The sequence below is a fragment of the Monopterus albus genome, unplaced genomic scaffold (genome assembly GCF_001952655.1).
Source record: "Monopterus albus unplaced genomic scaffold, M_albus_1.0 scaffold26.1, whole genome shotgun sequence".
In the NCBI taxonomy this organism is placed as follows: Eukaryota; Metazoa; Chordata; class Actinopteri; order Synbranchiformes; family Synbranchidae; genus Monopterus; species Monopterus albus.
The window spans coordinates 3,472,125-3,484,705 of NW_018127906.1; the positions used below are offsets into that span (position 1 = coordinate 3,472,125).

At 44.4% G+C, this 12,581-nt stretch overlaps 1 protein-coding gene across 2 annotated transcripts in view; it reads right to left on the minus strand.

Annotated features, from left to right (window-relative positions):
• Window positions 1-12,581, minus strand: part of antxr2a (ANTXR cell adhesion molecule 2a) — a 66,084-nt gene that overhangs the window by 23,287 nt on the left and 30,216 nt on the right. For both annotated transcript variants that reach the window (XM_020595302.1, XM_020595303.1), the window contains 4 exons: window positions 10,925-10,975; window positions 10,411-10,500; window positions 8,088-8,258; window positions 7,521-7,601 (listed from right to left, as the gene is read on the minus strand). In XM_020595302.1, the coding sequence (XP_020450958.1) occupies window positions 7,521-7,601; window positions 8,088-8,258; window positions 10,411-10,500; window positions 10,925-10,975 (393 nt within the window). The remainder of the gene's footprint in view (window positions 1-7,520; window positions 7,602-8,087; window positions 8,259-10,410; window positions 10,501-10,924; window positions 10,976-12,581) is intronic.

Genomic DNA, 12,581 nt, shown 5'->3' on the forward strand with positions numbered 1-12,581 from the left:
GCCCCCCTTTTCCTGGTCCCAGAAACACACACACACACACACACACACACACACACACACAGGGAAAGGTCCCCTTACTGGTAATCCTGTTACCAGCCAGGTCCCAGTCTGGACTTGCCGAGCTGGTACGCAAATGAGGAGGGGTGGGGGAATTAACACGATGGTCATTATCAAATTTACAACAAGTCATACAGACATCTGCCCTACTTTTCCTCGGTTAATGTAAAAAGAACTAATCTGGTTAAGAGAGCATGGGCGCGGCTCGTAAATCGGCGGCGCTCTCCGCCACAGTTAAAGCTGTCACTTCTCTTGTGGGGGAGCGGCAGCTGAATGGAGCTGTCAGCTGGCTACTTGTTAGGGCTAACAAAGCCGTCCACTGATAGGACTAATGAGGCCCAGGGCTCGCTGCTCCCCCCACAAACCCACCACCGCCGCTGCATTCTCTGCTATATAATGTATACAGAGCTCCAAGGTGCACGAAAGAATACTGATCAAGCTCAACTATTCAGGAGAAGCAAAAGAAAATGTTTATGTTGACCTAAAGCTGTAGAGCACTGGCGTAACATAACATGTTTTCATTGGAGTCTTTTAAAACAAGAAGGCAGATCAATGCAGCAGCGTCTCAACACTGACACGGGTGAAATCATCTCAGCTTGGCTGGTTTTGCTAAAAATACTGTAAAATAAACGACTTAGGACAGATTCTCTTTTACCAGCTCACAGCAGCAAACATCAAAATGCACGGGTTTGACCAGCAGCAAAAAGCCAAAAACAAGGAGCTGAGATGCAAATTATTTAGTAGAAGAGAAAAGCACAACCCCCCCCGACACCAGAAAATGATTCTTTAGAACTAATCTCTACCTGTTCTGATTAGAGGACCAGTGAGATTTATATTCTGATAGGCCACGTTTTTCAGATTGTTTCAAAACATTTTTTTATTCTCATATCTCTATAGCCAAGTCACCACAGTGATCTGCTAAATGCTTGAACATGACAGGCTTTCTATTTATGGTTCTAGCCACCAATTATTGGTCACAAACCTGCTGGTGCACAGGAACAGATCAATTTCGTCTTATAAGCAACACTGCAGACCTGATTGGAAGACTAGAAGGACAGGACACCGGCACCGAGAGCCCTCAGGACCTCTTCATCATGACAAACGGCAGAGGTCAAATAACCAAATTACTTAAGTGAAGAGTGATTTCTTGGACACCTGAGATGAACGAATATATGCTAGTTTACAAACTTCTGAGTAGGTGAAAAATCTTAAGGACCTCCCCTGTAGCTAAACAACGATGGGGCCCTGCGGGTTTTCCAGACTCGGCCAGCGATGACTCCTGCTGTCCGTTTCCTTCTCGAGTCAAGCCCACACAACACAGTGGAAGAAAGAAACAGCACTGAATAAATTCCTCCGCTTCCAATGGAGAGATGCATTTAATGATGGGTGGGGATTAAATGTCAAGCGTGAGTAATGTGCGATTGTTATTTGGAGCTCTGTTTTTCAGTCAACTCCTGCCTTTTCCTGTAACGCCTCGTCTCTTCTCCCAACGCTTCATTATTTGTGACACCCTGGTTTAATTCCAATTACCCCTGTTAATTAGCAAATCTCATGCTCTCTGATCTAGGGGTTCATTTCAACTTCGAGTCATTTGCCAGGCTGTTTACTTTCGATTAAAGCCTTTTATTGTGAAATTAAGTGTTACACTTGTTTCAACGAGGTATTTATCTGTGACTAAGCTCAGAATGTAGTAGTCCTCTCGCATGCATTACCCTGTGTTTACTCTGCATTAGTGCTGCTGTCAACTCTTTCTTTAGGCATATATTAGTACCACATTAGCATATTGTCTTGTCAGATGTTTAAGTATCAAATTATTCCTTCCGACGGCTGTGGAGAAGGCAGAACAGAGCCTCCCGCGATACTGAAAGCCTTCAAGGATGTGTCATTGTTTGGCTCCTCTCAGTCAATTATTTTAACACTGAACAATACAGTTTGACGGCTTTTCTTAGTTTCAAGAAAGATGTTCTCACCATATTCAGTGAGGCATTATAATGCAGCAAGATAAAAGCAAAAAAAAAAAAAGAGAGAAGCGTGAAAAGATGAGTATGTGTGCATCTGTTTACATTTTTTTTAACAATACTGAACAAATGTTTGCTCTGCTTTACATACAGAGACAAAGTGGCAAAAGATGCACAGAAAGAAGCTGCTAAATGTGCCCTTCATGTACAAGACTGAATAAACAGTCTGCTGAATTTCCCTGTCAGTCACGGTGGATGTTCTTCTGCATCTTTGTTCCTTATTACAAATCAACTTTTGAGGATCAGGATTATGAGACAATCAGAGCCTTTTTCCCTCTTGTCGTATATAAACGGGTCACTGTGCTTATCTCAGGCCACAGTCAGCCTGCCCGGTCTCCTGTAGGAAGCCATTTTCTCTCCTGGATCATTTCCATGTCATGTGCCTGCCCAGTACACATACTCATACACCAGTGCAGCCAGTATGGCAGCCAGCTTAGTGCTGGTCCTAGGCGTGGCTATTGTCTAGTATTTAAACTGATTCTCCAGGGTAGTGAGTGGGTTTTACCGAGTCCACTATTGTTATTAGTCATCAATAATCAATCAGCCACTACATTTAGAATTTCTCTGTGAATATATCAATTGATTTGTAGAATTACTAAGATAATCTTGGTGAAATTTAGTGCTGTTTCTGCTCAGCCCTTCCAGTCTGAAGGAAAATGAGCTAAACATCGGTATATTTGACCGTGTTCTATCTCATATTACTGGTGTTATTAGTGTTCTTCCAACATAAACATCCATATCATAGCCTGTCATCAAAAACACACTGCTAATAACATAATTTAGATAAAACCATTAGAGCAAACTGTTGTTTGCACTGATAGATGACACGACCCAAGGCAGCTGAACAAATCAAAAATATAAATTATGCCTAGTACAAATGACAGTTATGTCAAATACATGTCTAATTTTACAAAACCACTAGTAGGGCTTCAAAAAAAGACTTCATTTCCCATCAACGCCTTCCCTCTCGCTAAATCTTGATGATGTTTTGATCAGAGTGTTTCTCCGCGGCAGACGCTAAACATATTGGAATTTTTTCCCCCATTAGTCGTTCACTCCACCACCATCTGCCGTTGACATAAACTCAGAGAAACTTGAGCTCCATTTGCGCTGGAAGAATATTTCCCACAAAATGTGACCCAGTGGCTCACAATGTAAAAATGCAGTGTAGAGGCCAGAGAAAGGCTGCCAATCCTCTCAGCCATGGTCTTGTTTGTTTACAGTAATTATAATCATGTCTCAAAATGGATGCAGTAATTACTGATGACTTACTGATGTTAAAATGCTACATGCAGCACCTTCATGCCAGTCAAATACTGAAGCCGAAAAGCAAATGTCTTCATCCAATACAGTCTAATGTTTCACTTGGCTCCGTTTTTGTGCAAACAATCTCCTCGCAGCATCCTAATTGTGCCCGGAGAAACCAGCAGCTCGGTGGGAAGGGCAAGAAAATAAACCTCAGCATGTATCTCTGACCTCTAAGGACAGCTCTGCCATGTTATGCCATGCCGTGCCATGCCAGGCAAGCAGACTGCCACCCTTACCCTCAGTGGCCCTTGGCTTATGCCAGCCTCGTCTTTTTTTTCCTCCACCTCGCTTCTACATCCATCCCTTCCTCTCGCTCCTCCCTCCATCTGATGAGACTCCTCCAGAGCAGGGCTGGAGTCCCTCTGCTCACAGTCACTTAATTAAATGCTCCCACAGCACCGTCTACAACGTGACCGACGGCTGTTAAATTAAGATCCTGTCACAACCGGGGCACCGAGCGCTGGCAGGGTGAAGGAAAGATAAACCAGCCGAGGGAAGAGAGGGGGTAGAAGAGACACACAGAGGTGGGAGGCTGCTCTTACAAATGCAGGCCACTGGCTCATGTCTTCTTCATCTGTGCAGTTTCTTACACCACTGCTTTTCCTAAACAACAGTCCAACACCCGACGGAATGCAACTTACAATAAAAAGCAGCAAATCCCGACGGCTGAGTTTGTGTGAATGTTCGAGTGAATGTTTTGTATATTGGCTTGAAAAATGACAGATTATAAACATTTAATTTTCCATTTATCAACTGATCAATAAATCAACCTTTTGTTTCAGCACTGTGTCAGAGTGCTGCAGTTTTGAATCCTGCACTGTCTGCTTGTTTATGGAGTACAGAACAGAGATTTACAGTCTTTCTAATGATGCACTCACTTGTTACTTTGCATCGTGTGTATGTAAATATGTTCCTGATAAACCTCGTTTTACATTTCAGCCACCTAATTTACACTATTTCATTAAAACGGCAAATGCTATGATGTCACAAGAGAAATTATTAAACAGCAAATATGCTTTTGCAGTAGTCTAGAGGTCCATCAGATAATACCAATAACCTTCACACACACCAGCGCGCTCAGCCCACACGTCCCCCTGGTGAGGAACAGATGAGAGCGAGAGGAACAAATGGAAATCCAACTGGAAATCCACACGGACTCACAAGAACTCAAAGCGTGCTCTCGGTTTTTGGCTTTCCTACTCTTGTGTGTCCTTTTCTGTAGGAGGACTCGGAGGGTTTTTTGTATGTTGATGCATCATCCACCGTGCACCTTGTTTGGACATTTTATGGACAGCTGCTTTTGCAAAACAATACCCTGAGTGTGGAGGTGGGGGCAGCAAATAAGAAAAGGAGATTTTGCAAGGAAAAAAAAAACACACATGCACACACACCACCACCTCTTCACATAGAGCCTGAGTGAGCACCAGAATAAGGCCAACCTCCCTCTCTCTCTGCCACCTTCCTCTACCTGATGTCCCCAGTCGATCCCCGGCAAAACTTGGTGGCAGATGTTGCTGTACTAAATTGGCTCTGAAGTGCCTCCCCGGCTCCCCGGTCTCACCGACAACACAGTCAAACCACATTAGATCTCTTTATTTGTGCCTGGGGCAAGTTCGGCACTGCAGCTGTGTCCACCCCCGCTCTACCTTTGGTGTTGAAGGCCCTCGGGCGCTAAATGTGAGACCACAAAAAAGAAAAAAAAAACGTTTCACTCTCATTTTCTGTCTCTCTTCTGCATCTGCTGACAACCCAGCAGCCTGGCTCCGGGCGGCACCGCTGAGGGAGAGAGGAGCGGGCGGGTCAGGAAAGGAGGCAGCTGAGGGAGGAAACTGGGTGAGGATGGAAACTCAGCAAGAAGAAAGGGAGGGGAAGGGATGAAGGGGTGGCATGGACACCCGAGTCCCCTTGCGGAACAGATGTCTGGGACGACCTGCTTCCTTACACCTATACGAGTCCTTGTAACCTCATGGATGCAGCCTGCTGAAAAATTCATGACCCCGGAGGTTTCCTGTCTGCCATCAAAGACCAGTGCCCTCCCTCCCCTGGCTGCTCCTATCCTGTCTCTTCTCCAAGCCACTGGTGCCGGCACAGCCATCCACACCTAACCTGCCACTGGACAGTTCCTCACACTTTGATCAAGTTTACCGGTAAAGCCCTAAATCACATGCACGTTGCGGTGTGGGGGGAGGGGGCAACAGCATGTGACAAAGGTGAATGAAGGCGAGTCCTTACCAATGCCATGATCCAAAGCTCCACATGTGACTGTTAGACTTCAGGAAAACGTGAACGTCTGTCCTGTAGAGCTTATGAAGTGGTTGTAGTTAACCTGGATACTGCTTACAGAGTTATCATGTACTTTAATCACTGCTGACAAAACCACTTTACTTTATAATATATATTTGAAATTATTTCAATCAAAGAGTCAAATTAACGCTACAGTGCAGTTAACGAATGTGAAAGAATCAAAGTTGACTACCCACTATCGCTCATTTAAGACGTCACTTCAAACGCACGCAGCATTCGTGGCCTCCTGTCTGATTCTCTCCTGTGTCCGCTGTGTACAGTCTTGATCAAAGACTTAAAAGTGGGGTTTGGCACAGTGTCAGGCACGTGAATGAAGGGAGCCAGTGGTGTCGGGGACTCCGCTGGCAGCCTTTCTTCCACCACTGGTTTACCCACCAGTGGGCTTCACTCTGCTCTGACTGAGGTTACATCTATCATCTTCTACACAGTGGGAGCTGCAGCCATGTTTCTACATTCTGCCCTTTTCTGCTTAAAGCTCAGACAATTGGGTGAATACTGAGCAGGGAAACAGGGCCCTGCTGGTGAGCATACTGCAGGAAAATATGCAAGCTTGGCCATCTAATGAAAACCTTGGCCTCACTGTGAAGCCTCATAACACAAACAGCACAAGCCCATTTTAAGAAAACCTTAATTTATCAAAGCAAAGGAACCTACTCACATCATGGTTTGTGCCTTTACAGAGAGCAGTTTCTTGCCTAATATGTTCAGCAGCACAGACAAATTAGTGCATGTGAAACAGGAAGTAGTAACTGAGCTGCACTGGTGCAGAAACACCACCACACCAAGCAATAAATTGTTGATCTGCAGGTAGACGTATACAGTAGGTGACTTCTAGGCAGGTTTAAACCTGCAGTAACCTGGTTAAAAAGCTGCAGGTGTCTTAAAGGTCTAGGTTACATGTAACTGCCTTTGACTGCACTTTAGTTACTACAGTTTGAAGGATAAGACTGGTCATTTTCTCCGTTAACAGTATTTCAACAATCCGTACACAGAGACTAAAAGCAACACTGAACTGCCTCGACTCACAGTTAATGTCTGTCAGTCTCCAGCCTGGATTATCTTCTTCATCTGTGCCATACGTCTACATTTTTGTTTTAAAAAATGATTTAAAACACACCAGTTAAACACACCACAGCACTGGGTGACATGTTTCCTTCTTATAAAAGATATGACCTGGATATCTGATAAAAGGCTCCAAATAGCCATAATTTCTTTACAAGGTCTCAAGTAAGCAAGAGTCAACTGCGCATGTGTGAGACCTCCGTGCGAGCTCTCTGCTTTGCTTCCTGTCTGCTGTATCAGGGCTTAACTGTATGATGCACAGTCATTGATCAGGCAGTGACTGTGCATGTAACCAGAATGTCTCCTTAACAGCACTGTGACGCCCTGCGTAGTGACCGACAGGCTCACAGCAGGTCCACCGGCTCGGATTTTTGCCATGTTCTTCAGGATGACAACTGCTGCAGTCTGATGTCATTCTCATTGTTCTAAATTTATACAGCAGATGTGTGTACAGATGTGGCGCTACTGTAAGTATTTTACTTAATTCACAAAGGGAAAACGTTTGGAGGAGTCAGTTGTTGTGCTCCTTGCTGTGTGTGTCATTAGCATGTCCCTTCGGGCTGTAGGTTTGTCCGATTCAAAACCCAACACAACACTATCACTGTATCCCACATGCACCCTACAGTAGCATGACTACGCTTTGTATTTTAGGCCTTTCTGCAAATTATCAGTCCACCGGGAATAAAAGTGTCAAATACTGGAAACCCTGCATTTGTTTCTGGGTTGACAAAAAGTCAGAGATTAATATTAAGGTCCTTTAAACAGATTTACCTCGTCTCCAGAAGTCGGACGCATTAGGGAGACTCGATCATACTGTCGACGCAACAAAGCCCACAGAGCATCGAGACGACCCTGAAATGTAGAAAAATTGGATATACGTAGGTGTTAGATTGTTAGTCATCAGTTCAAATTATTTGCAGAAACAGTAGGGGGATATAGGTGTTAGATTGTTAGTTATAAGTTCAAATTATTTGCAGAAACAGTAGGAAAAAATTACCTGCAAGGAAAAATAATCTGGATATGAAACTGAGCAGAGAAGTTTATTTTTGACCTTTGCTACAAACACAACTCTTACTCGTTTTTCCAGGCTTTGGAACATCTATTGGTTCTTATTCAGCTGGTCTTTGACCTTAGTGGGGAATTTCAGTACCACTTGTTATCCTTCAAGGTACTCTACACTTAGGTGACGTGATGACACCTGAGCCAACTTTTGAGCTTCAATTATTTTGGCACATGTCTATAACATCATATGTTACGAAGTGCATGAAATAGAATTAAGCTGCAAAAAAGTCTATTTATTCATTCAGGGTGCGTGCAGCCAAGAGTGGGAGCGCTCACCTTGATGGGAGTGTACCATTTGTTCTCTGTCCGATGGTGGGTGGGGGCAGGCTTCTGGGGGGGGCGTTTGTTCATTGGCTCGTCTACATCCTCTGGCATGGACACTACGGCATTCTTTGCTTTCTCCAGTCTGGCCCCCTCCTCGGTGGAGCCCTTTTCACCCCAGCGCACCTGAACAGGTTAAACCAGCCAAGAACAGGTCAGTTTAATGATAAATACACAAATAACCCTAGCGGCAAAGTGATTGTCCGAGCTCCAGATGAATCAATCTCAGAGTTGGGCATTATTTTGTTTTTAGTGCCAATCCCATGTTTAATACCAAATGCAAGTATCTGAAACCCTGCTTTTCAAGTTAACAAAAGGAGATGAATGTCAAATATTACACACATAAATCCAGAAATAAAAAAAACTCTGCATAAATAAAATAGTCACATATATGAGCAGACATTCAGCTCCAGCTTCAGACATTCTTTGACACTCAGTGCTGCAGAAATACTTTGGTTGGTACCAAAGAAGTACTGAGGTTTGACATCCATCATTTGTCAGCACTTAGGCCATTTATTAAACTAAAATGCCACACACCACCCGGGTCCAGCTTCTCAAACATAGAGACTCTGTATCTCCTGTTTTATAAAATAGAATTCATATCTGTTGGGTAGAGCTCACTATTTGTGGGTGTCTACTTAGACATAGTGAAAAAATGCCCAACACATTCTCCCTATTTCTGACACTTAATAAAAATATTCCTACACTTCCCATGATGCAACTTGCATCTTTTGTTGACCCCTACCGGCCTAGTGAACACCCACATCTTTAAAACACCAGGCCTTTAGTTTTTATGGAGGCTTGACAAACCTGCTCTTACAAGCTGAGTAATATTTGCTCTTAAACTGATCTTGATGGTGGAGTTCTCCTTTAATCAATAATGAAAATAACTGTTCATCATAGTCGCGGATTAAAGACTAGTCCTAACATCCACAATTTACAAAAGATCATCCACACCAGTAGCCAAGCAGAGGAGGCCGAAGACACTTTTGGCCACATGACGATACCAACAAGGCAGTTGTACAATGGCTATCACTGTATATCCATAAAGAAATGAAATGACCTGAAAACCTGTTTTTTATTTTATTAATAAGCACATTTACATGTGGTATAATGTGTTATTGTGTGTGTGTGTGAGCCTGTGAATGCAGGCCTGTGTGTTAGTTAAGCTGTCTTGCTTTCTAATTGAATTCATCACATCTGCTGCAAGGCATAGATAAAAAAAAAAAAAAATCCACCACCACATGAACGGAGAGAGGTGATTAATTAGCGACACAGTTTTCAAGCTGTAGGTTAAACCGTGACAATATAGAACAGCTTTTCAGAATCATCTCTGGGATATATCTCTGGCCTGCTGCAGCATCAACAAAGAAGAGGTCTGCGATGAATAAAAGATATGTTGTCACCTCAGCCACATCAATACACGTTTGAAATATTGGCAGTGGCAAAGCGGTGGAGGCGGTTCTTCTTAGCGTGACGTCTTGGAGGAGAAGAAAGGTTAACAACCACCTGGCTCCCCACGCGCGGTAGGGGGGCTAGAAGCGGAGACGGGCATGTCGGTCAGAATCAACCTGCTACTGGAATAAGGGAGAGATGGGATAGCTGGGCTTGTATCTCGACAACACTACTGGGGAAACGTCAAGAGGTAGGCGCTCCTAGAGCATACTGGGAAATCCCTGCTATGCCATCCCTTTCTTCATGCTAGGCGGTAAAACCTGGGGGGAGGGTGGATAACGAAGGGGCTGCCAAGGGTTGGGAGTTGAGAAGGCAGGGGGTGGAGAGGTGGGTGAGGTGGATATGTCAAGGTGACAGCAGCAACTCAGCCCTTCATCCTGGCAAGGAATCGACCCAGTCAGGCCCACATGGCCGAGGATGACGGCAGCGCCTGTCAAGTCAGAGGCGTCAGAGCACTGACAAGGTCCGATCAGCCAGCCAGCCAGCCAGCCAGTCAGCCTGCCGGCCAGACAGCATGCCCCTCCTCCTGCTGCCTGTGTAACTTGACAAACTTCTAGCCAAAGAGAAAAGAATGGACGTCAGCTGGTTTCTCTGAATACGATGCAAGTAACAGCTGTGGGAAGTGTGTCAGATCCAGTTCCTTTGTGCTGGCTGGATTTCCTTGTCCCTGGACAGAATGTTTGACCAAGTTTGCTCCTCTAACCGTTTCATGTCAGCGATATCAAGAACATGTGTCAAACATAATATAGAAGACCTCTCTTTGTGACTGTGATGAAAGTGTTCATCCTACTAAAAGCAACATGGATGATGTTTGACCTCTGACCTCCATGCGTTTGATCCCTCCAGCTCCTCTTCCTCCGTAGTAAGAAGCGTCCACGGTCGGCCACTTCTTCTTGGGGAGTGGTTCTGGCTCCTTTAAAAACAGGGAGGGAAATTAGGAGACTCGTGTACAGTATCCATTTGTGTACTGCATCCTGCTCACTACAGTACTGTACTATTTTCTGTCAATTCCATTTATCAACATCTGACTGAGCTTCGTATCCACAGGAAGGATTGTTTACGTCATTTTGTCAGGAAGGAAAAGGCACTTCTGTCCTCACTTCTGTTACAGCTATCAATTTGGTTTAAGCTTTCCTACTGTCTCTTCTGTGTGGGAGGAGGCCACCAGTTCCCTTAATTAAAAAATTAGCTGATTTTCACACATTATTTCCTTTATTATTTTTTAATGTTCTCTCTATGAACCTAGTCTGGAAGAACATAAACTCTATGACCGAGATAAGAATCACTGGCATTAATATAACTACTGTATACTGGTGCTGAAACAACACTATACTCACAGGTGGTGGAGGACGGGAGGGTGGAGGAGGTGGCGGCGGGTCTTTGATGACCTGGATAAACAGGAAAAGTAAAAGCCCATCAGGAGGCACATACGTGCACACATAAACACACACTCAAACCTTGTTGAGACAAGCACAGAGCAGCCTGACGGAGGTGCTTCGTGACAGGTGACTGAGTCAAGCAGAGGCATCCCTGAGCTTGTTGCACGGTGGAGATGCTGCTGCTGCCAGGCTGCTTTGTAAGTGCAAATGGCGCCCCATCGCTCCACTGACTACTGATTACAAGGATTCTGCTTGTAAACCAACATCAGGGGCCCCCCGTGCAAAATAAAGAAAAGCTGAAAATCAACTTGTTGACAGGGGAGTCTTTGGGGCGAGAGCCGCTGCCCGTTTAGCTCTTAATTAATTGGATGGGGTTCAGTGCTCCCAAGCAATCCCCCCCAATCATAAAGTCCTAAGGAGTTAATTAGCTCCAGTGAGATACAGAGGAGGCGGCTCGGGCTCCGCTCCAAGCCCTGTCTGGGTGGAAGATGAGTGGCAGCATACACACACAAAACACACACGCATAATGACGACACACCTCTCCCACAGTAGAGTGACCAGCCCAGTGGCAACGTTCACGATAACAGCGGATGACATGGCATCTGAGGAGCAGGTTGTCCACAATGCGATTCCACTCAAGGACAAGATGCCTTGACTGGGTTTTTCAGACGTGCATCGCAAAGCAAAAAGCAGCCTGATGGCGACATTTGTCAGGCGTCAGTCAGACGCTTCAATACTGATGGCCAACTTTTCGCTGCAGGGTTGCTGAAGACACTGCCACTCACTTCATCTGTGAAAAGGATCACACTGGAAAGTCTCTCTCACCCTCTGAGAGCAAGGCTGCGACTCCCAAAACACCCAATTTGTGTCTTATAGAAACTGTTTAATAAGCAGCCACGCATGTAGTTTGCATTCGATACATGGCGTCTTCACATATACAGTGCTTTTTAAAGACTTACACCAACATCTTCCTAGATGTTCAATGAAAATTCAAGTAGATGTAAAATAACAGACTATTATAGACTACCTCTGGTACACATCACTTCCTTTAAAATATATGATTACATTTCAAGAAAATGCAACTGAAAGGTTGAATGAATAAAAGTTTTGCATAAACCTCAGTACCTCTGCATAAACCTTTGTGACCTCAGTATTTCTAGCCACGTGTCACCACTTGCGTTTCGTTTGTACAGCGTATGGCTGTGTTCCATTTAGCTGCTTCAGGTTGGGTTCCTGCCGCTGTGCATACTGACTCACTGCCAAACCGTGGTGGTTTACTGGCGCACGTGAATAGAACCACACCATTGTTAGCGTTATTAGTAAAACCTGTGCTTCTCCTACTATGACAGGTTAAACAAAACTGCCCTATTGCGCCAGCAAGCTTCAATAAGGTTTAGTTCTTCAGCTTGTAAGATTTATATAGAAACATGGACACAGACAAAATGTTAGTTTACTTATTCAAAATTACCTTTAGCTTGCTATTTGCACAAGTAGTGTCTGCCCTCTGTCACTAAAAGGCCCCATCCAGCTGCACAGCTGCTAATTCATTTACTGCTCGAGTTTTAACAAAATTATTTTCATTATTATTTGAAATTATTTTATGCCTTTATTGAAG